This window comes from Mustela erminea, chromosome 5 (genome assembly GCF_009829155.1).
Source record: "Mustela erminea isolate mMusErm1 chromosome 5, mMusErm1.Pri, whole genome shotgun sequence".
Taxonomy (NCBI): domain Eukaryota; kingdom Metazoa; phylum Chordata; class Mammalia; order Carnivora; family Mustelidae; genus Mustela; species Mustela erminea.
In genome coordinates this window covers 28,477,138-28,501,107 of record NC_045618.1, presented here as the reverse complement: position 1 = coordinate 28,501,107, position 23,970 = coordinate 28,477,138, and the positions used below count along the sequence as shown (strand labels likewise).

The 23,970-nt window shown below is 36.2% G+C and overlaps 1 protein-coding gene across 5 annotated transcripts in view; it reads left to right on the top strand.

Annotated features, from left to right (window-relative positions):
• The window catches only part of UBE2Q2 (ubiquitin conjugating enzyme E2 Q2), a 73,685-nt gene extending 50,062 nt beyond the window's left edge, over positions 1-23,623 (top strand). For 4 of the 5 annotated variants that reach the window (XM_032342341.1, XM_032342340.1, XM_032342342.1 and 1 more), the window contains 4 exons: positions 13,985-14,033; positions 14,498-14,593; positions 19,889-19,955; positions 22,022-23,623. In XM_032342341.1, coding sequence (XP_032198232.1) covers positions 13,985-14,033; positions 14,498-14,593; positions 19,889-19,955; positions 22,022-22,053 — 244 coding nt within the window. In that variant the 3' untranslated portion in view covers positions 22,054-23,623. Of the gene's footprint in view, positions 1-13,984; positions 14,034-14,497; positions 14,594-19,888; positions 19,956-22,021 lie in introns of those variants that run through there. The other variant, XR_004285632.1, reaches the window with a different exon arrangement.
• The last annotated feature ends 347 nt before the right edge of the window (positions 23,624-23,970 follow it).

The following is a 23,970-nucleotide window of genomic DNA, read 5'->3' as shown; positions in this document are numbered from 1 at the left end:
CCCTCTCCCCTTGGTCTACCTTCCCATTTATCGACTCGGATTCACTTCTCCACACCCTCCTACCTTGCAGAAAGTAGTCGCTTTTCTGTTGATAGAGTTGCTGCTATTCTTTTTTTTTTTTTTTTTTAAGATATTATTTATTTGTTTGACAGATCACAAGTAGGCAGAGGCAGGCAGAGAGGGAAGGGGAAGCAGACTCCCTGCTGAGTAGAGAGCCCAATGCAGGGCTCAGTCCCAGGATCCTGAGATCATGACCTGAGCTGGAGGCAGATACCCAACCCACTGAACCACCTTGGTACCCCAGTTGCTGCTATTCTTTTCTTCGTTCTCCACTTGAATTCATTAGGTGTTCAGAATGGTTTGATAGTTATCTAGCTGAATTACTGGAACCAGAAGAAATTTAGGTCTCTTCCTCCTTCAGCTTTAGAATCACCTCATTGTGGTTTCTTTTTTTTTTTTTTTTAATTTCTTTTCAGCGTAACAGTATTCATTGTTTTGCACCACACCCAATGCTCCATGCAATACGCGCCCTCCTTAATACCCACTACCTGGCTCCCCCAACCTCCCACCCTCCACCCCTTCAAAACCCTCAGGTTGTTTTTCAAGAGTCCATAGTCTCTCATGGTTCGACTCCCCTACCAATTTCCAACAACTCCCTTCTCCTCTGCATCTCCCCATATCCTTTTGCTATGCTCCACAAATAAGTGAAACCATATGATAATTGACTCTCTCTGCTTGACTTATTGACTCAGCATAATCTCTTCCAGGCCTGTCCATGTTGCTACAAAAGTTGGATATTCATCCTTAGTGTATATGGACCACATCTTCCTTATCCATTCATCCGTTGAAGGGCATCTTGGTTCTTTCCACAATTTGGCGACCGTGGCCATTGCTGCTATAAACATTGGGGTACAGATGGCCCTTCTTTTCATGACATCTGTATCTTTGGGGTAAATACCCAGTAGTGCAATTGCAGGGTCATAGGGAAGCTCTATTTTTAATTAATTAATCTATTTATTTATTTATTTTTTCCCGCATAACAGTGTTCATTGTTTTTGCATCACACCCAGTGCTCCATGCAATCCTTGCCCTCTTTAATACCCACCAACAGGCTCAGCCAACCTCCCACCCCTCACCCCTTCGAAATCCTCTTTTCACTATGTCTGTATCTTTGGGGTAAATACCCAGTAGTGCAATTGCAGGGTCATAGGGAAGCTCTATTTTTAATTTCTTAAGGAATCTCCACACTGTTCTCCAAAGTGGCTGCACCAACTTGCATTCCCAGCAGTGGAAGAGGGTTCCTCTTTCTTCACATCCTCTCCAACACACGTTGTTTTGTCTTGCTAATTTGGGCCATTCTAACTGGTGTAAGGTGATATCTCAGTGTGGTTTTAATTTGAATCTCCCTGATGGCTAGTGATGATGAACATTTTTTCATGTGTCTGATAGCCATTTGTATGTCTTCATTGGAGAAGTGTCTGTCCATATCTTCTGCCCATTTTATTTTTTAAATTTTTTCTATTTATTTGTTTTCAGAAAAACAGTATTCATTATTTTTTCAGCACACCCAGTGCTCCATGCAATCTGTGCCCTCTATAATACCCACCACCTGGTACCCCACCCTCCCACACCCCCGCCACTTCAAACCCCTCAGATTGTTTTTCAGAGTCCATAGTCTCTTATGATTCACCTCCCCTTCCAATTTACCCCAACTCCTTTCTCCTCTCTAACACCCCTTGTCCTCCATGATATTTGTTATGCTCCACAAATAAGTGAAACCATATGATAATTGACTCTCTCTGCTTGACTTATTTCACTCAGCATAATCTCTTCCAGTCCCCTCCATGTTGCTACAAAAGTTGGGTATTCATCCTTTCTGATGGAGGCATTATACTCCATAGTGTATATGGACCACATCTTCCTTATCCATTCATCCATTGAAGGGCATCTTGGTTCTTTCCACAGTTTGGTGACCGTGGCCATTGCTGCTATAAACATTGGGGTACAGATGGCCCTTCTTTTCATGACATCTGTATCTTTGGGGTAAATACCCAGGAGTGCAATGGCAGGGTCATAGGGAAGTTCTGTTTTTAATTTCTTGAGGAATCTCCACACTGTTCTCCAAAGAGGCTGCACCAACTTGCATTCCCACCAACAGTGGAAGAGGTTTCCCCTTTCTCCACATCATCTCCAACACATGTTGTTTCCTGTTTTGTTAATTTTGGCCATTCTAACTGGTGTAAGGTGATATCTCAATTTGGTTTTAATTTGAATCTCCCTGAGGGCTAATGATGATGAACATTGTTTCATGTGTCTGATAGCCATTTGTATGTCTTTATTGGAGAAGTGTCTGTCCATATCTTCTGCCCATTTTTTGATATGATTGTCTGTTTTGTGTGTGTTGAGTTTGAGGAGTTCTTTATAGATCCTGGATATCAACCTTTTGTCTGTACTGTCATTTGCAAATATCTTCTCCCATTCTGTGGGTTGCCTCTTTGTTTTGTTGATTGTTTCCTTTGCTGTGCAGAAGCTTTTGATCTTGATGAAGTCCTAAAAGTTCATTTTTGCTTTTTTTCTTTGCCTTTGGAGACATATCTTGAAAGAATTCCTGTGGCTGATATCGAAGAGGTTACTGCCTGTGTTCTTCTCTAGGAATCTGATGGATTCCTGTCTCATGTTGAGGTCTTTTATCTATTTCGAGTTTATCTTTGTGTATGGTGTAAGAGAATGGTCGAGTTTCATTCTTCTACATATAGCTGTCCAGTTTTTCCAGCACCATTTATTGAAGGGACTGTCTTTTTTCCACTGTATATTTTTTCCTGCTTTGTCGAAGATTATTTGACCATAGAGTTGAGGGTCCATATCTGGGCTCTCTACTGTGTTCCACTGGTCTGTGTGTCTGTTTTTATGCCAGTACCATGCTGTCTTGGCGATCACAGCTTTGTAGTAAAGCTTGAAATCAGGTAACGTGATGCCCCCAGTTTTATTTTCCTTTTTCAACATTTCCTTAGCAATTCAGGGTATCTTCTGACTCCATACAAATTTTAGGATTGTTTGCTCCAGCTCTTTGAAAAATGCCAGTGGAATTTTGATTGGAATGGCATTAAAAGTATGGATTGCTCTAGGGAGTATAGACATTTTAACAATGTTTATTCTACCAATCCAAGAGCATGGACTGGTCTTTCATCTCTTTGTGTCTTCTTCAATTTCTTTCATGAGTGTTCTGTAGTTCCTCGAGTACAGATCCTTTACCTCTTTGGGTAGGTTTATTCCCAGGTATCTTAATGGTTCTTGGTGCTATAGTAAATGGAATTGATTCTCTAATTTCCCCTTCTGTATTTTCACTGTTAGTGTGTAAGAAAGCCACTGATTTCTGTACATTGATTTTGTATCCTGCCACGTTAGTGTATTGCTGTATGAGTTCTAATAGTTTGAGGGTCGAGTCTTTTGGGTTTTCCATATAAAGTATCATGTCATCTGTGAAGAGAGAGAGTTTTCCTTCTGCATTGCCAATTTGGATACCTCTTATTTCTCTTTGTTGTCTGATTGCTGTTGCTAGGCCTTCTAATATTATGTTGAACAAGAGTGGTGAGAGTGGACATCCTTTTCGTGTTCCTGATCTCAACAGGAAGGCTGCGAGCTTTTTCCCATTGAGGGTGATATTTACTGTGGGTCTTTCATAGATAGATTTGATGAAGTTCAGGAATGTTCCCTCTAACCCTGTACTTTAAGCGCTTTAATCAGGAATGGATGCTGGATTTTGTCAAATGCTTCTTCATCAATTGAGAGGACCATGTGATTCTTATCTTTTCTCTTATTGATTTGTTCTATCACATTGATTGATTTGTGAATGTTGAACCATCCTTGTAACCCAGGGATGAATCCCACCTGGTCATGGTGGATAATCTTTTTAATTGTAACACTTTTTAAAAATATATTTTTTATTTATTTTTTGAGGGAGAGAGCGTTGCGTGTGAGCAGGTGGGGGAAGGACTGAGAGGGAGGGAGAAGCAGACTCCGTTAGCTTCCAGGTGTTTGAGTTCCTTCCAAACTTTTCCTTGTGATTGAGCTCCAGTTTCAAAGCATTGTTATCTGAGAATATGCAGGGAATAATCTCAGTCTTCCGATATCAATCCAACGTTCCCACTCCGCTTTACCTGCCCACTGGCGTCTTCTGCCCCTTTAGAGATCCAGACATGTATAATTCTGATCTCGGGCTGATTTCATGGGTGATCGGAGTTCTTTGGTAGGTAATCAGCTCATTTTAGGGTACAGGTTGAAATGGCGCCTCCTCCTACTTCCCCACCATCTGTCTCCTCCCCGCCTCATTCTGGTTTTAATCACATTTCCCTAATGCATATTTCCTAATATTAAATACTTTTCATGTTTTATTTGACAGTTTCATATACTCTTTCATGAAATATCCATCCATGTCTCTTGCCGATTTTCTAATTGGATTGTTTTTCTGTTGTTGAATTTTGAAAAGATTTTAAAATAATGGTCTGCATTGTAGTCCTTTGTTGTATATGTGGTTTTTAATTTCTTCCAGTATGTACCTTCATTTTATCCTTCTAATAGTCTTTTAGAGAGCAAAGCTTTTTAGTGTATCTATTTAAATTTATGTGTAGTTGATGAAAGATATTATTAGTTTTAGGTGTACAACCTAGTGATTTGCCAGTTTTAAACATTACAAAATGCATACTGTGATAACTGCCGTTACCATCTGTCACCAAAGTTATTAAAATACTATTGACCATATTCCCTATGCTGTACTTTCATCCCTGAGATTTTAGTTTATACCTGGAAGTTTGTACCTGTTCATCCTCTTCACCTATTCTCCCCCACACCCCGTGCCACTTTCCTCCCATCCCCTGGCTTGGCAGCCAAAAATTTGTTGTCTGTGCAGAAAAATGAAATTGGACTATTTCCTTATACCACACACAAAAATAGACTCAAAATGGATGAAGGACCTCAATGTGAGAAAGGAATCCATCAAAATCCTTGAGGAGAACACAGGCAGCAATCTCTCTGACCTCAACCGCAGCAACTTTTCCTAGGAACATTGCCAAGGACAATAGAAGCAAGGGCAAAAATGAACTATTGGAATTTCATCAAGATCAAAAGCTTTTGCACAGCAAAGGAAACAGTTAACAAAACCAAAAGACAACTGACAGAATGGGAGAAGATATTTGCAAACGACATATCAGATAAAGAGCTAGGATCCAAAATCTATAAAGAGCTTAGCAAACTCAACACCCAAAGAACAAATACTCCAATCAAGAAATGGGCAGAGGACATGAACAGACATTTCTGAAAAGAAGACATCCAGATGGCCAAGAGACACATGAAAAAATGCAACAGACACATGAAAAATCACTCGGCATCAGGGAAATACAAATCAAAACCACAATGAGATACCACCTCACACCAGTCAGAATGGCTAAAATTAACAAGTCAGGAAATGACAGATGCTGTCGAGGATGCAGAGAGCGGGGAACCCTCCTACACTATTGGTGGGAATGCAAGCTGGTGCAACCACTCTGGAAAACAGTGTGGAGTTTCCTCAAAAAGTTGAAAATAGAGCTACCCTATGACCCAGCGATTGCACTATTAGGTATATATCCTAAAGATACAAACGTGGTGCTCCAAAGGGGTACATGCGCCCGAATGTTTATAGCAGCAATCTCCACAATAGCCAAACTATGGAAAGAACCTAGATATCCATCAACAGATGAATGGATAAAGAAGAGTTTTTATATATACACAATGGAATACTATGAAGCCATCAAAAGAAATGAAATCTTGCCATTTGCGACGACGTGGATGGAACTAGAGGGTATTATGCTTAGTGAAATAAATCAATCAGAGAAAGACAACTATCATATGATCTCCCAGATATGAGGAAGTGGAGATGCAGTGTGGGGAGTTTGGGGGGATAGGAAAAGAAAAAATGAAAGAAGATGGGATTGGGAGGGAGACAAACCATAAAAGACTCAATCTCAAAAAACAGACTGAGGGTTGCTTGGGGGAGGGCGTTTGGGAGAGGGTGTTGGGATATGGATATTGGGGAGGGTATGTGCTATGATGAGTGCTGTGAAATGTGTAAACCTGGCGATTCACAGACCTGTACCCCTAGCGATAAAAATACGTTACATGTTTGAATTAAAAAATAAATAAAATTATTTTAAAAATTTGTTGTCTGTATTTTTTTGCTGTTTGTTTATTTGCTTTATTTTTCAGATTCCACATATAAGTGAAATCATATGGTATTCGTCTTTCTCTGTCTTACTTCACTTAGCATAATACCCCAGGTCTATCCTTATTGTAACAAATGGTAGGATCCCATTCATTTTTAAAGCTGAGTAATAGCCCATTGTGTGTGTGTGTGTGTCACATGCACGTGCACGTATAGCCCTCACTTCTTTATCCATTCATCTATCAATAGACACTTAGATTAATTCTGTATTTTGGCTATTATAAGTAATACTGCAATAAACATATTTTCAATTTAGTATTCTCATTTTCTTTGGGTAAAAACCCAGAAGTAGAATTACTAGATCATATGGTACTTCTCTTTTCAGTTTTTTGAGGAACCTCTATACTATTTTCCATAGGGACTACGTCATCAATTTACGTTCCCATCAACAGCGTAAGAGGGTTCTCTTTCTCTATATCCTGGCAAAGACTTTTTGTTTCTTGCCTTTTTGATATGAGTCATCCTGACCAGTGCGAGTAGATGTATCACTGTGGTTTAGATTTGTATTTTCCTGATGATTAGTATAGAGCATCTTTTCATATGTCTGTTGGCCATCTCTAGGTCTTCTTTGGAAAAAATGTCTGTTCCGGTTCTCCACTGATTTTTAAATTGGATTATTGGGTTTTTTGGCCTTGAGTTGCACGAGTTCTTTATATATTTTGGATATTAACCCCTTATTGGATGTATCATTTTGTGAATATTTTTTCCTGTATACTGGTTGCCTTTTTGTTTATTGATGGTTTCCTTTGCTGTGCAAAAGCTTTTTAGTTTGATGTAGTCCCCATTGTTAGTTTTGCTTTTGTTTTCTTTGCTTGGGAGACAGCCAGAAAAATATTGCTGAGGATGATTTATGAGTTTATTGCCTATGTTTTCTTCTAGCAGTTTTTTTTTTTATTATCAAAAATTCTTCTAGCAGTTTTATGGTTTCAGGTCTTACAATTAGGTCTTTAATCCGTTTGAGTTTCTTTTTGTGTATGATGTAAGAAATGGTCCAGTTTCATTCTTTTGCATGTAGCTAGCTATCCAGTTTTCCTGAAGCTGTTTATTGAAGAAATGGTCTTTCTTCCCCATTGTGTATTCTTGTCTTTGTCATAGATTAATTGACCATGTATGTGTGGGTTTATTTCTGAGCTCTCTATTCTGTTCCATTGATCTGGGTGTCTCTTTTTGTGCCAGTACCATACTGTTTTCATTACTATAGCTTTATAGCATAGTTTGAAATGTGTAATTGTGATTCCTCCAGCTTTGTGGTTCTTTCTTGAGATTCCTTTGACTATTCTGGGTCTTCTGTTGTTCCACACAAATCTTAAGAATTTTTGTTCTAGTTCTGTGAAAAACACTATTGGTATTTTGATGGCGATTGCACTGCATCTATGGATTGTTTGTGGATAATACGGGCATTTAAACAATATTCTTCCAGTTCATGAGTATATCTTACCATTTATTTGTGTCATCTTCTATTTCTTTCACCAGTGTCTTAGAATTTTGGAGTACAGGTCTTTTACCGCCTTGGTTAAATTTATTCCTAGGTATTTTATTCTTTTGGATACAATTGTAAATGGGATCATTCTCTTAATTTCTCTTTCTTCTATTTCATTACTAGTATATGGAAACACAACAGATTTTTTTTTTATATCTTGTGTCTTGCAAAAAATGTTTTAGCTTTGATGAGGTTCAGTTTATAGGTGTTTTTCCTTTTATGAATTATGCTTTTGGTGTCAAATTTAAGAACTCTTTGCCTTGTCCTAGATCCTGATGATTTTCTCCTGTTTTGTGTTTTCTCAAAGTTTTATGGTTTTACATTTTATAGGTAAGTCTGAATCATTTTGAGTTAACTTTTGTATAAGGTATGAGATTTAAGTCAGAGAGTTTTGTGTAAAGGTCCACTTAGTCTAGTAGCATTTTTGAAAAAGCTCCCATGGCTTTCAAAATATCTCCTATGTCAGTGACTCCCAGGTTTCATACATCATGTTTTATGTCTTTTCTGCTCCCAGTATCTGCCTGCCTTGACACCTGTACTTGAATGTCTCGTACATAGGCATCTCTAACTCTATAGCATGAAACCATGAAGTCTTCTTTCCAGTCTCCTTTCCTGGTCCCCATCTCAGTTATTGAACATAGGAGTTCTTCTTTATACCCTCCATTCCCACATCGGTCCTCTGATTCTCCTTCTCAGCGAGTTCCCAGATCCAGTTACTTGTCTCCATTTCTGTTGCTACTACTATCAGTTCTCACATGGCCCACTTCAGAGGATTTCTGACCAGACTCCTGCTTATGTTCCTTCCCTCATGTAAGCTTTTAAAGTGATCTTTTGTAAGTGTGTGTTTGATTATATTGCTCTCCTGCTTAAACTCTTCCATGTCTTTCCATTGTTTGCTCTTACAGGTTGGTGCCCTTACCATGTTCTACAGGCTGTCTGTGATCTTGTCCTTGGCTTTCTTTCTCATCCTCTTGTACTACTCTGCTTTCAAAGTGGGTGCCCCACTGAATGTCTTTCAGCCCCCAGTACCCAGCAAACTCTTCTTTTCCTTATAACCTTTTTTAAACATACATTCCTCTGCTTAGAATTTTACTCCCACCCACCCTTTTAACTCCTACAAATCTCAACTTGTGCATTACTCATACAGATGCTGTTTCTGACTACCACATTTTTTAACACACCCCCCCCCAGTTATTCCTTCTCCTAGAACTTTGAGTCCCCCTTCCCTGCTTTGTATTATTCGTTTAACATCTGTAATCTTAACTAGAAGGTACACATCATAATGCACAGTGTCCTGTCAGTTTTCTTCAGTGTATACTCTGGCTCAGTTTGCAGTATATAAATGTGTAGTAAATATTTGTGAGTCAATGAATGAGATAGAGAATTACAGTAAGTTAGGAAGATATACACAATTTAGGGTAATCTGTAATTCCCAGGCTTGGTTTACTTTTCCTATAATATTTTTGGATTTTAGGGGCGCCTGGGTGGCTCAGTGGATTAAGCCGCTGCCTTCGGCTCGGGTCATGATCTCAGTGTCCTGGGATCGAGCCCCGCATCGGGCTCTTTGCTCGGCGGGAGCCTGCTTCTCTCTCTCTCTCTGCCTGACTCTCCGCCTACTTGTGATTTCTCTCTCTGTCAAATGAATAAATAAAATCTTTAAAAAAAAAAATATTTTTGGATTTTATGTATTTGAGAGTGAGCTAGTGCATGAGTAGAGAGGGTGGGGCAGAGGGACAAGCAGATTCCCTGCTCAGCCCCAGGACCCTGAGATCACCACCTGAGCCAAAGTCAGATGCTTAACTGACTAAGCCACCCAGGTACACTCCTGCCCCGTCCCACCAAGGCTTGGTATTTTTATGAGCTATTTTAATGAGCTATCAGTACTTTGATCTTTCTTGCCTAGTTCAAATCAGAGTATAGTAACTTGAGAGAGAATCATAAAGATTATTTCTTTTTTATCTCATTAATACATTTTGAGTGGCTATTTGTAGACAACTGAAAATGCTTTCTTTATTGGTTGATATAATACCAATTATTATTTGTGTCCCAGTCGTCCATGAAGAGAGTATTTCTATTTCTAGATGACCATGGATTATTTCTGTCTGTATTAAGGGAACATGTCTTTAATAGTCTGGTTTTAAGTGCTGGCAGTTTCTTTTATTCCTATCTAAAGGCTCTGTTCTTATAATCTATAGTTTATTTCCTTACCTGAAGAAAGGGGAGGGTCATGACCGTTTTACATGGCTTGGGTAAGCCTTCCTTTTTTTTTTTTTAATTTTAATGTGATTATAGTCTAGAATTTGGCTATAATATAAACATTTTACATTTCCCATCTCTTTTTCAGGATCACTTAATCATGTTGTATAAATACTTTATTACTGATGAATGGTTTCTCTTGTCCCCTCAAAAGTGCAGTTTAAATGATCATGCTAGCTTGTGGATGGGGCAGTTAGCTAGCAAACATTCTTGCAAGAATTTCCTAGTATAATGAAGATTATGAATGGCCTGAAGAGGCTCAGGTTTAGGGATAAAGTTTTGCTATACAACTTTGGAAACTGAAGCTATTTTTTGTTTGTTTGGTTGGGGTTTTTTATTTGTTTTGTTCATTTGTTTTTTGTTTTGATTTATTATTCTTAAAGGTGTTATTATTTTTTTTTTCAATTTAACTCATTTAATGCAGCACCCAGGTATTATAATCAGTGCAAATGAGCCCAGAAAAAGAAAAAAAAAAATTCACTGACACACACATTCACAATCAGGAGTTCTGAAATTAATTTGATAGTGGAGGCACAACTTGTCAATATTAAGTTATAATATAATATTTGATGTCAACTTTTCTAAAAGTGGAGAATCAAATGTACCTTTATGAAATAACATCAGTTGTATTTTCATGACAAAAATCTGTATTGTGATTGACAAGGAACAGTTTTCTAAAATTAAGTTATCTCTCCCCAGATTTTTATGAAATAACCTAGATAATCAACAATAATCAAAAATGCATCTTAGAAGCATTTAATTCTCAGAGATTCTGCCAAACACCTCATAGGGCTTCATTCAAGGAATGTCTTTAATCTGTTTTATGCATTTCTAAAACCATAATATTTTTTCTTGAAACACATTACTTTGCTGAAGCAAAATATTTAGTATTTTACTTGATGGGAATGTTATTACATCTACGTTACATGTGCAATTAAGATCATCCCATTCAGCAACCACATATGTCTTTTTATTATTACATGTCAAAGGTGTTATTTTTAAGTAATCTCTAAACCCAGCACTGGGCTCAAACTTATAGCCCCCCAAGATGAAGAGCCGCACACTTCACTGACTGAGCCAGCCAGGTACCTCACAGCTGAAGTTTTTTTTTTTTTTTTAATTTTTAATTTTTAATTTTTTATAAACATATAATATATTTTTATCCCCAGGGGTACAGGTCTGTGAATTGCCAGGTTTACACACTTCACAGCACTAACCAAAGCACATACCCTCCCCAATGTCCATAACCCAACCCCCCTTCTCCCAACCCCCCCTTCCCCCAGCAACCCTCAGTTTGTTTTGTGAGATTAAGAGTCACTTATGGTTTGTCTCCCTCCCAATCCCATCTTGTTTCATTTATCCTTCTCCTACCCACGTAAGCCCCCATGTTGCATCATCACTTCCTCATATCAGGGAGATCATATGATAGTTGTCCTTCTCTGCTTGACTTATTTCGCTAAGCATGATATGCTCTAGTTCCATCCACGTTGTCGCAAATGGCAAGATTTCATTTCTTTTATGGCTGCATAGTATTCCATTGTGTATATATACCACATCTTCTTTATCCATTCATCTGTTGATGGACATCTAGGTTCTTTCCATAGTTTGGCTATTGTGGACATTGCTGCTATAAACATTCGGGTGCACGTGCCCCTTCGGATCACTACGTTTCTATCTTTAGGGTAAATACCCAGTAGTGCAATTGCTGGGTCATGGGGCAGTTCTGTTTTCAACATTTTGAGGAACCTCCATGCTGTTTTCCAGAGTGGTTGCACCAGCTTGCATTCCCACCAGCAGTGTAGGAGGGTTCCCCTTTCTCCGCATCCTCGCCAGCACAGCTGAAGTTTTTTTAAGTTGAAAATATTACTGTGCTTGTGTTTGTGGCACATTATCTTTAAATGATCCTTAAATTTTTTTATTCTACTATCCTTGAATTGTCTTAATATTTAGCAAGAACTATTTGAAGACAAAGAGCAATAAGGGTTTGGAGCATATATTAATAAAATGAATGTGATTCAGTGTGGAAGTAAAATCAATCACTCCTTTTAGGTTAGGTATATGTGCTGCTAATAGATGTTAAGGAAAATTTTATTTACCTCACTTTTTATGTAGGTACGAGAACTGGTTTTTTTTTGTTTAGACATCCAACAGACATTTGCGTAGTTATGGCTTTGTATAAAATGTACTTTCTTTTGGCTCATGAGTACAAAAACTTGCCTCCTTCCCACCTGAAAGACTCTCCATCCCCAGAATGAAGAGTGGAATGTTAAAAATTGGGGGAAACCGGAGGGGGAGATGAAGCTTGAGAGACTGTGGACTCTGAGAAACAAACTGAGGGTTTTGGAAGGGAGGGGCATGGGGGAATGGGTAAGCCTGGTGCTGGGTATTAAGGAGGGCATGTATAACAGGGAGCACTGGGTGTGGTGCATAAACAATGAATCTTGGAAACTGAAAAAATAAAATTATGTTAAAAAAAAAAAAAAAAGAAAGGTGGTACTTGGATAATTTGTAACCTAGGCTGGTCCACATAACTCCTTTTCTTAAGATCAGCCCCTGAGTACCTGTCTATATTTAGCATTTCTGTAGTGTAAGGATCAAGAATAGTGTTAACTCATTAACAGATTATTAGAATTTGAACAGTTTTGTGGAGAAACCAAAACCCAGATCAAAACATGGATCTTCTAATTCTGTTAAAGCAGCAAGTGCTTTATTTAAAGCCACTATATACAAGATACTCTTTGAGCCTAGTGGGAAAGTCAAATGACTGGATATAGATTTCTGTGTTTTAGAGATCTAGGAGAATATACAAGGAAGTTTAAAATCTCCTGATTCTCCACCTAAATTTAGTGTTTTGAAGTGTTTTTCTTTCCCTCTTATAAACATTATCTGTGGAAGTTCCCAGAGTTTGGTGCAGTCCCGTAAGGGAGACACTTGCTTAAATTCTCCAGGATGTGGGAATTATTGAATAATTTCCATTATCAAATAATTGCACTATGACTAATAATAATGATCTACAGTAGAAGTTTTTAGATTCCTTATTTTTCTGTGGTTTGGTTTAGTCAACACAAGGATGCATTTGGGTAGCCAGATTGCAAAACTTACAGGCTAGAATTGTCTTGTCAAGTTTTATTGGAGGAAAAGAGGACATTTGGAATAGTAGGGAGCCAGAGGAATGTTAAGCAAGGGAAAGGCCTGGGCAAAGTCCCAGAGGACAAAAAAAGTTTGTAATGGACTCAGTGTTCACTTAGATCTAATCAGACTTGTGGTCTTAGCTTGTGTATTTTCGAGATTTATCATCTTTCTTCTATAATTTCCTTTGCCTTGATTTTCTTTTAGGCATGTATTTCATATATTTTGAAGCTTAAAATAACATTAAAGGAGAAATGAAATTATTTTGTTTGAGAAAGGGTTAAAAAGTTGAATAATCTTGATCTATATAAGGATTTCCTAAAAGAGATCTGGGAAATTCCCAAAATTTGTCTGGTTCAAAGAACAGTTCTCAGGATTAGAGAAATTGAGGAGTCCTAGAGAGAGGCTCTATATGATCATAAATAACGATTTGATCCTCACAAAAGTGTGAATAAAAGCAATTTAACCATCAAATACCGTATTCTGTTTATTATTATAGATACGGTGAAGTTGGTGCTATTGACTAACATGATGGTAGAGAAATTTTCAGATGAATATAACATTCCTATTCTCTGGAATATTTAGGGCTACAGTCCTAGTTTCTGATGTCCTTAGAGTCTTTGGTATTCTGTTTCTAAGAACCATTATTTAAAAAAAAAAATTAAGACTGTAATAAAGGGCTGACATTAGAAATTTTTAACTACCCTTTTATTCTTAGAGCCGTAACTAACCACTGTTCTCATTTTTGCATATTATCTTCTAACCTTTACTTGTATGCATACTTCTTAGTGGTGGTCCTTTAAAAATTAAGAAGGAACATTGAGATCTAGAGAATTAAATATGATTTCTTTTCTCTTTTTAAGGTATGTGTTGGGCGGTGGAGCACTATGTATGGAACTTCTCACAAAACAGGTGACTATTTTCTTATGGTACTCATATTTTTTCAGTCTCAATGGAGTGTTTTGGTGATGTAAATTAGATTTTGAAGTGGAAAAGCTCTGATGTAATACCACCTACTTAAAAAAATTTTTTTGAAGAGCACCTACTTTTAGTAATGAAAAGCTACTTAGGGCAAACCAATAAAATGACACGGTACTTGGTTCTTAATCTATGCAAGTGTGTGCACTTAATCTATGCAAGAACAGTTTCTCTATAAGGTTATAATTTGCTTATGTTTGATACTTAGAACATAGGGGGATTTTTTTTTTTTATATAAGATTTCAGGAACAGTCAAACTTTACTTTTTTCTTTTGTATACAGACTTCTTAACATGGTCTTGCTGTTGTCAAGCTGTTATGTGCCATTTTATTAAGTTTTCCAAAGTGGAAATCAAAAGTACCATTGTGTGTTACGAAAGTGTTTTCTTCTTCCTATAGGGCTGGAGCAGTGCCTACTCAATAGAATCAGTTATCATGCAGATCAATGCCACATTAGTCAAAGGCAAAGCCAGAGTGCAGTTTGGAGCAAATAAGGTACTTTTATTAAGAAGATCACATATTTTCTGTTACCTTATGAGGCTTTTTCTTCTTTTAGTCTTTGTTATTCTTACTATAGGTAAAAATGTCTATAATTTTAAATCTAATATTGGTATGAACATACTAATAAGTTAAAAATTATATTTATGTTGAAGTTTCCCGAAATTGAGATCATGTTATAGTAGTTAATTTCCAGTGAGCATTTATATGCTGGGCTCTGATCTAAACTTCTTACTTGTAGGTACTATTTCAATCCTTTTGCTGACCTTAGATATTATTATTGTCCTCATTTTGTAGATGATAAAACTGAAGCACATGTAAGTTAGATAACTTGTGTAAGGTGACAGCTGGCAGAATGAGGATTGGAACCAGTCTGGTGTTATTACTTTTATATATATACTCTTACCCATGGAGTTCTGTTCTTTATTCACTATGTCAGAAACCTCTTTCCAGGTCTAATTGTAGTTATCTGTAAACAGTTAAATGGACCAAGGATAAGACTCTAAAGTTAGTATATTTTGCAAAAATATTTGTTGATGGAAATTATCCTGACTTAACTTATTAAAAAATTTGGATGTTCCTAAAGGTCTGTGTGAATTTTGTGCTAGATGCCTATCCAAATAATATTAAATTTAAATGTGTATTTATAACTGTATTGCACATCAGAACATGAGTTCACTACAATCTTCGCTCACAGAAGAAGCAAAAAATTTAAAAGGCTATTATGAAAATCATTTATTTGGTATAGTACTATATAATAATGGTTTTACTTGAGCTCTTTTAATGGCTATTTCTTCACACTGAAATAAAATAACATTTTTAGACGATCTAGTGAATTGCTTAACTACATTTAACTAGAATTTCTTAATAATGTACATATTTTATGTGTATTAAACATGTCAGTAGAGTGATTATATAGTAAGACATCAAATTTTTACACTCTGGTGAGTGATCCCATTCAGATGAGAGATCTGGCTTTTAGTTTTTTCTTTAAGGGAGATGGGGAGGTGCTACCTGTACTGTCTTTTATTTATAAATGAGTGAGGTTGGTAAGCCAAATGTGAGACCTTTACGTAATCCTGAAATTCTCCAAGGAGGCTAAAATGCTCTCAAGTTGGTTGTATCCACAGTTCTTATCAGAAGCAGACATAAATACTCTTCTGAGGAAAGCTTTTCTGATTTAGACCTACAGCATTCTTAAAAGTTAAGATCAAGCACATGTGAATCATGAAGGATCACAAGCAAACAAGCCAGTGTACACGAGAATGGGTAGAAACAATAAATGAGATATATATTCCCAAAGACTTTAGTTTTGAAATAATCAGACACACAGAATAGAGACTTCAGATATTATAGTTATGAGAAAATGAATAGTTATGTGAAAAACATAATGTAGAGAAAAAGAAAAAAGAATCCTAAAATTGTTCCAACAATGAGACCATCAGGAATAATGAGACAATCTGAAAAAGAATGAAATAGAATTTACAGAAATGAAAATATAGTTGAAATCAGAAACAATAGATGGGTATCAGAAGGGAGAATTAATTGGTTAGAAGAAATAAATCATAATGTCATACAGAAAAGAACATGAGAATAGACATTATGGTAGAAGTTGAGAGGTGACGATCAAATTGAGGTCTAAAATGTCTTATTGGAACTCCAGGCAGAGATAATAAAATTATGTTAAAAATCAAGAGAAATAGAAACCAGAAAGTAAGGTGGTAAAGGCAGGTCACAAGTATAAATGGACTGAAGTTACCAGTTAGATTGAGTTAATAAAACAAAATCTAGCAGTTTCTAGTAAGTATGTTTAAATTGTGAGGCTAGAGGGGCATGTGCATGGCTCAGTCGTTTGGGTGTCTGCCTTCAGCTCAGGTCATGATCGCAGGGTCCTGGGCTCAAGCCCGCTATCACATTCCCTGCTCAGGGAAGAGCCTGTTTCTCCCTCTTCCTCTGCTCTTCCTCCACTTAATGTTCTCTCTCTTTTTTACATGCTTTCTCTCTCTCTCAAATAAATAAAATCTTTTTTAAAAAATTGTGAGGCTAGAAAAAGATTGAGAAGTTTTTGTTGTTGTTTTAAGGAGAGAAGCTGATAAATATATGCCAGTATACACTAAAAAAAAAAAAAAAATGACATGGCTATATAGTATCTAAGTAGAATTTTCGAGCAGGAAGCATTAGAGACTCCCTAATGATCAAAGTCCATCACTAGGAGGATGTAATAATTACTTACTTTACTTAAAAAAATAGCATCAAAATATAGGTTAAAAATGTGATAAAACTAATATAGTAATAATAATCTGTTTACTCTACTTAAAAGTGGTGAAACCAGAGGAGAAATTGACAAAGTCACCATCATAATGAGAGATTTTAATGTACCTTGTTCATGGTAAGTTAAATATGTGAAAGACGTAGAAGATTTGAACAACAAATTAAGCTAGGTCAAATGGATGATTGTAGGACTCTATGCCCAATAGTTAGGCACTACATCTTTCCCAAGCATTTATGAAATATGGGAAAAATCATAAATTCATATTTAAAAATAAGCCATAGAATTTGAATATAATGCAATTAAGGTTAAAACTCAGCAATGGAAAGTTAATTTAAAAAATCCACATTAATTTGGAAATTAAACACAATTGTAAATCATGGTTAAAAAAAAAAAATCTATGAATGCCTTTAGCTCAGGTCATGATCCCAGGGTCCTGGGATCGAGGCTTGCCACCAGCTCCCTGCTCAGCAGGGAGTCTGCTTCTCTCTCTCCCACTCTACCTGCTTGTGTTCCCTCTCTAGCTATCTATCTCTGTCAAATAAAAAAAGAAAATCTTTTAAAAAATCATACAAAAATTTAAAAATACTTAGAACTGAACCATAATGGAAATACTAAAATTTTCTTTCTGTCCCTCTTTCCTTCTCTTTCATCTCTCTCTCTGTCTGGAACATTCATGAAACTAATACTGGTCAATGAAGAAAACTTCAAATTTTGAAAGTAGAAAAAAGACAGGTGTCATTCTCGAATCCTAATTAAATTAAAAACTATAATAACAAAATCGGAAAACAAATGTTCCTTTTGTGGAATTACAAAACTGAAATAGCCCTTAATGGGGCTTTGAAAATGAAAACTGCAGAATAGCTAGAGAACAGCAATAGTGAAATCACTGCATACTGGAAATTAAATGAGAGCTCAGAGGGAATACTCCTTGCTCTAAAATCCATTAAAAAAAAAAGAATAAAAATGAACCAAGACTCTAGCTCAGTGTTAGAAAGGACAGTCAAGTAAGCTGGAAGAAAGTAGAAAGAAGGGGTTAATAAGGTCAGTGAAGTAGAAAACAGAAGGGGCTAACTCCCTGTTTAGGGGAAAGTCTCTGCCTTGGCAGTCTCTTTAAACTAGTAATTGAAGATCATGCTATTGACAACTGAGAGTGGGGAAGGCTAATGTTCTTATTTTTCTCTTCCTATCTTGTAAGTGGGCGGTAGGGTTAGGAAGTGACTGCTTCTTGATCATTTGCAAGTTTCAGTTTATATGTATTTTGTCATATATAATCTATTTTTATTGTATTTTTGTCCTTTGAACATGTAGACCAACTAAAAAACACTACTTTTCATTAGCTTGGAGATAGCATTATGGCATGTTTTATGTTTTTCAGATACATTATAGGAGGGTTTTACTATTTTTAAAGAGCTCTTAGAAACTGAAAAAGGCTACACTCTAGAAAAAGAAAAAGTTACAAAACATCCATTTGCAGAAATAGAAATGAATGGCTTCTGAACATTTGGAGATAAATAAACTCAGCCTCCCTCAGAGATAGAAATGCAATCAAACCCACACTATGTTCATCTTCCACCTCTGATTTTGTCACAAATAACAAAGGTTTATAAGAGCACTCTGGTGAAGCCATGTAGAGGCGTTCTCACACATAGCAGGTAGGCAAGCCCATTTATACAGTCTTGTAGAGAGCTATCTTAGCAACACCTCAAGATTACAAAGGCATGTATGTCTTGGCCCAGCAGTTTTGAAACTCAAGGACTTTTAACCAGTGCTTTGGAAATACTTCTGCAGAGTTGCTCACGGTTACATTGTAGCAAACAACCTAAATGTCCACCATTTGGGGATTAATAAAATGTTTGACTCTCCATTCAGTGGAATATTTCATGATTTAAAAAAACAGATGAACAAAACATAAGTGACTCTTAATCTCACAAAACAAACTGAGGGTTGCTGGGGGGAGGGGGTTTGGGAGAAGGGGGTGGGATTATGGACATTGGGGAGGGTATGTGCTTTGGTGAGTGCTGTGAAGTGTGTAAACCTGGTGATTCACAGACCTGTACCCCTGGGGATAAAAATATATGTTTATAAAAAATAAAAAATTAATTAAAAAAAAAAAAAACAGATGAAGCTTTTTGCACACTGATGGGGGAACAAGGTCCAAGATATGTTAAGTAAGAAAAGGGGTAGAACAATATCTGTAGCATGCTACCTACCATTTGTTGGGAGGAAAAGCAGGGTATGGTGTCTAATAACAATAAGCTATACATGATTAATATAATCTTAAGTAGATACAAGAAACTCTTTAGTACAAGAGGACTCCTTTAGTAATGCCTCAGTGCCACTTATGATATTAGATTTTTAACTGAAGATGTCATTGATGGGGTTGCTTGGGTGGCTTAGTGGGTTAAAGCCTCTGCCTTCAGCTCAGGTCATGATCCCAGGGTCCTGGGATCGAGCCCTGCATCGGGCTCCCTGTTTGGCAGCGAGCCTGCTTCCGTTCCTCTCTCTCTGCCTACTTGTGATCTCTGTCTGTCAAATAAATAATAATAAATAAAATCTTAAAAAAAAAAAAAGATGTCATTGATACACATAGTCCTTAAAGCTTAAGGTTACCTTACCTGAAGGTCAGATTTTGTTTTTGGTTTTGTTTTTTTGTTGTTGTTGTTTTTTGGGTGGAAGTTACAAGGAAGAGAGCGTTTTATTCATGTCCAAATAGCGTTCTTTACCTTGATTCATCAGTGGAAAGGGGTACTAGAACTATAAAGCTTTATACTTGTCCAGTGGTAAGAGGATTTATAAAAATGAATTAAGTGTAAATAGATTTTTATTGTGGTACAACTTTGGTTTTGTTCCCCTAAAGTGGTAGAGAATAATGGAATTGAGAAGTGAAAATTATTTTTGAAATGGAAATATAATTCAGTTTCATGTGTTCTTTTAAGCATAGTGGTGATGCATCCATAAGTTATTTGCAGTGATTTTCATCTACTTATAGTTTTTATTTAAAATGTATAATTCTCTTTCAGAATCAGTATAATCTGGCAAGAGCCCAACAGTCCTATAATTCCATTGTACAGATACATGAGAAAAATGGTACGTTTAATTCAATAAGTATTTATTACCATTTATAGAAGTTTTATATAAGATATTATTGATAACTTACCCTGTTTATTTTTGTTTTTGCTTTAATTTCTTAAAGTACTAAAAAAAAAAATTCTTAAAGTACTATTACCACAGTGAAAAAGTTTAACTTAACTTGAGGATGCACACAAAACTCTTTGTATCCTAAATACTTGGACTGAGAACCTGAGTCAGAGTCAAGATTTTTCAGTAGATTAGTGAATGGATCACTTTACTCATTTGAAATGTATGATATTAGGGTAGGAGCTGAGTTAAAGGCAATTGTACAGGTGGAGTTCTTGCTGATACTGAGTAAATGTAATCAGGATCCTGAACCAGCTGTTTCTGAAACATCTTCAGACTACTTAATGCTCTTTGATGGTTACACACATTTATTTATTCAAGTAAAAATAGTTTTTTTTTAAATTTTTAAAATTTATTTCCAGTGTAACAGTATTCATTGTTTTTGCACCACACCCAATGCTCCATGCAATCCGTGCCCTCCATAATACCCACCACCTGGTACCCCAACCTCCCATCCCCCGCCCCTTCAAAACCCTCAGACTGTTTTTCAGAGTTCATAGTCTCTCATGGTAAAAATAGTTGTAATTTCAGTATGTATACATACACTTAAGAGTATTTGAGTTGTAAGTTTTAAAAACTTAAAATATCTGTCATAAACTTTATTCTGCTTTAAATTTTGCTTGTATTCACAATGCATGTTTTCAGTTATTGTCTCAAACAGTGAGGTGGATTTGGAATTAGAAGACTGATTTTTCAAGTGCCATTTGTGTTACTCATTAGCTCTGCATCTCTGAGCAAGTCCCATTACCTCTCAGCCTCTGTTTCCTCATCTCTAAAAAAACATATCGGTCTTGCCAAACTTGTGAGGAAAAAGAATAGTGCATTTGCATGGTGCTTTGTAACTAAGTGCTGACAACAAGATATTGATTATAGCCATGGTAGTAAAACTGGTGCTTTTTTGTGCAGAGTAAATAAATAAGAACTAGTTTTCTTTAAGGAGAGTATTTACAGTAAAGTGTTCTTTACTAGAAATGTGGTAGCTTGTGACTTAATATCTGTGCTTTCTACTCACTTTTATTTTAATTACAAAGCAAACTCTACTTTTTCAGTGACTATTTCTGAAAGAATAATACTTGAAACAGTTCAGGCCTCTGAAGAAGGAAATGATAAAACCTGAGGGCAAGACTGGGTTTTCATAATAATAATTCACAGCACACTAAATTAGTAGATCCACAGGTACTTGTATAGTACTTCGTAACCATGTGGATGCTCCACATTTCTTGGTATATTCATACTGTTCAAATGGCCGTTTCATTGCTAAGCAGTACTTCATTTAATTAGCCTTTCTATAGAAAGCTTAGATTTTTGTTGTCTGGGCATTTTTTCTTCTCTTTTATTTATTTTTTGTTGAAGCAAACATTGTGGTCAGCATTCAAAAATGTTTATGGAAATGTATTTTAGAAAGCGTGGGTGTGTATAAGCTTAGCTTTGGGCAAAGAACAGTAGATTCAGAATCAGGAAATGGGTTCTAGGTTGGTTTTTGCTGCTAGCTCTGATCCTAGGCATAGTCACTGCACTTGCTGAGATGACTTCCTCACTGCTGAAATGGTATCATTGCATTACTGACAATCAACATTCTTCTTACTTTAAAATGCCAGCATTTGGTTTGAGGGATAGTTATTTTTAGTGAGGTTTATTTTTACACAATTGAAATAGAAGATAAAACCTAGCTTGTAGACTATTGTTCCATGCTATCATCTTTAGCTAGAAATTCGATTACTATAGAAATTTTATGTTGAGAACTCAAATACAGATTATTCATAGAAAATAACTTTTATATTGTGCACATATTGAAATGCTATATTACCAACTCAAGTGTAAGTTTAATTTTTACAACAGGTTTAAACAAGGAAAATATGAGTAGAGAAAGTAGAAAGTAGCTATAACCTTAAATGAAATGCCATTTCTCCTAGTTGATTTAAGGTATTTTAACTTTTTTTCCCATTGTGTTTCAGGCTGGTACACCCCTCCAAAGGAAGATGGCTAAATATGTTGACTGCCGTATGTGGACCAATGTTGCTTTAAAGAAAATCTTTCCAACATGCAGACACAAGCTTTGAGTGCCCCTTTAACAGCAGTACCGAAGACATTAGCTAATAGATAATTTTAGTGGATAATCTGTCAATTGATATCCTGTATGAGTTATGGCCTTTTCATTTTGATCATTTTAGGTATCTTGGACTGAGCAGTGGGGCCTTTACTGTATTTTTTGTGATAAATACACATACTGGCCACTCATGATCTCCTTTTCTTGAAAAATCTGTTAAGCAGACAAGTCAGCATCAGGTTACAGAAGTTGTGACCATATGGTAACTCTCCCATATTGAGCTCATATGTTATGAGGACTTGCAATACACGGTTCCATTTAGAGTCAATAAAAGTTTAATTGATGTTTAATATTGGTTTAGAAAATTTAAGGTCTTCTAAATCACAGTAGCTTTTTCAAGTTAAAACCATTTTTTGATACTGCCAAAATAATGACAGGAAGCCTAGTCATTAAATTGTTAAACATTTTTATGGCTAGGTGAAGAGATGAATTGTTTCCTGAAGATATGCTCTTAATTGACTTGTACTCTTTAGGCAAAGCAAAGCAAGGCTGTGTAAATTAAGTAATAATTTCCACTGGGGCATCAGAGTCTTGCTGGGCTGAATCTCCTTCTTGTTCAGTATTTCTTATGAAGAACTGCAGTATAGAGCTTGAAGTTATTTAAAATACTAAATCATTTTATTTTATGTTTCCATTTTATTAACGGGATGTTGCAATCATTTTTAAACTAATAAACTTGTAAGGTGATTGGCACAAAGAATCCTTGGGCAAAAGCTGCCCAGGGACGTACAGAAAGTTATCTAATTTGGAGACTCTTAAATTTTTGCTATTGTCATAACCATGGCTTTTGCATTGAAAGACTAATAGGAACTCTACATGTGTTCATTCTTTTATAAAACCTGACTCAAATCAGTGTACCTCCATTTTATTGCCTTCCCTGAATCAATCCTGTTTGGTTGATGATAGATTTTTTTTGTATACCCAAGTTTGATTTAAAAGTAAATTCTAGTTATTAAGCACTTTTAAAATGAAGTCCAGAAGCACATTTTCTGCACAAACAAGTTAGAAAATTCAAAAGTGTTTCCTATGCATTTGCTCTAAGTTTCAATTTTTAACTTTGTAAACCACATCAGAGAAACTTGGCACTTCTGCATTATTGTGTGTGTTTAATTTCTTTTTGTTCTATTTTGGTTAAGAGAACAATAGAAAAATTTTCCGGAATTTTTGTTTACTTGGTTACATTTGTATAAAGTTCTGATTGCCAGTTGCTGAGATAATAAGTGACCAGGCAGAATTCTTTAAAGCATTAAAGCTCCTTAAACCTAAGGCTAAATCTTGAATACATTATTGAATTCTTTAATATCCTGATGGTTAACAGATTGACAGCTGCACATTTGGCATGCTTTGTTTTTTGGGGGTTTTATTTTTCATTGCAGATTTATTTGGCAATGTACAGTAAATTTTGTAAACTTGCATCAAGTTTATGAATAAAGAACCATTTAAAAAATAACTTTGTTACTTTTCCCTCATAAGAGATAATAGAAATACAAACACCTGAAGCCAAGAGTGAATTTTTTAAAAATAGGATTTATATATGGTGGGATGGGGTGAGGAGAGGGTTGAGAGGAACAGAGGCAGATTGATTTAACAAGAGAAAGCTAGAGAACCTGGAAATGGTGTGCAAAGACTTGGTATACTCAGGTTTTCCTCAACCTTTTCCCTCTCCCACTCTCATTCCTTAATATAAATCCAAGTGCTGCTTTCTCCATAGTTGTCCCTATTTTCCTCAGTTATTATAGTCTGCTCCTTCCTTAGTATTCCCTTGGCCTTACTCGAAAGTATCAAGTTATCTCACAA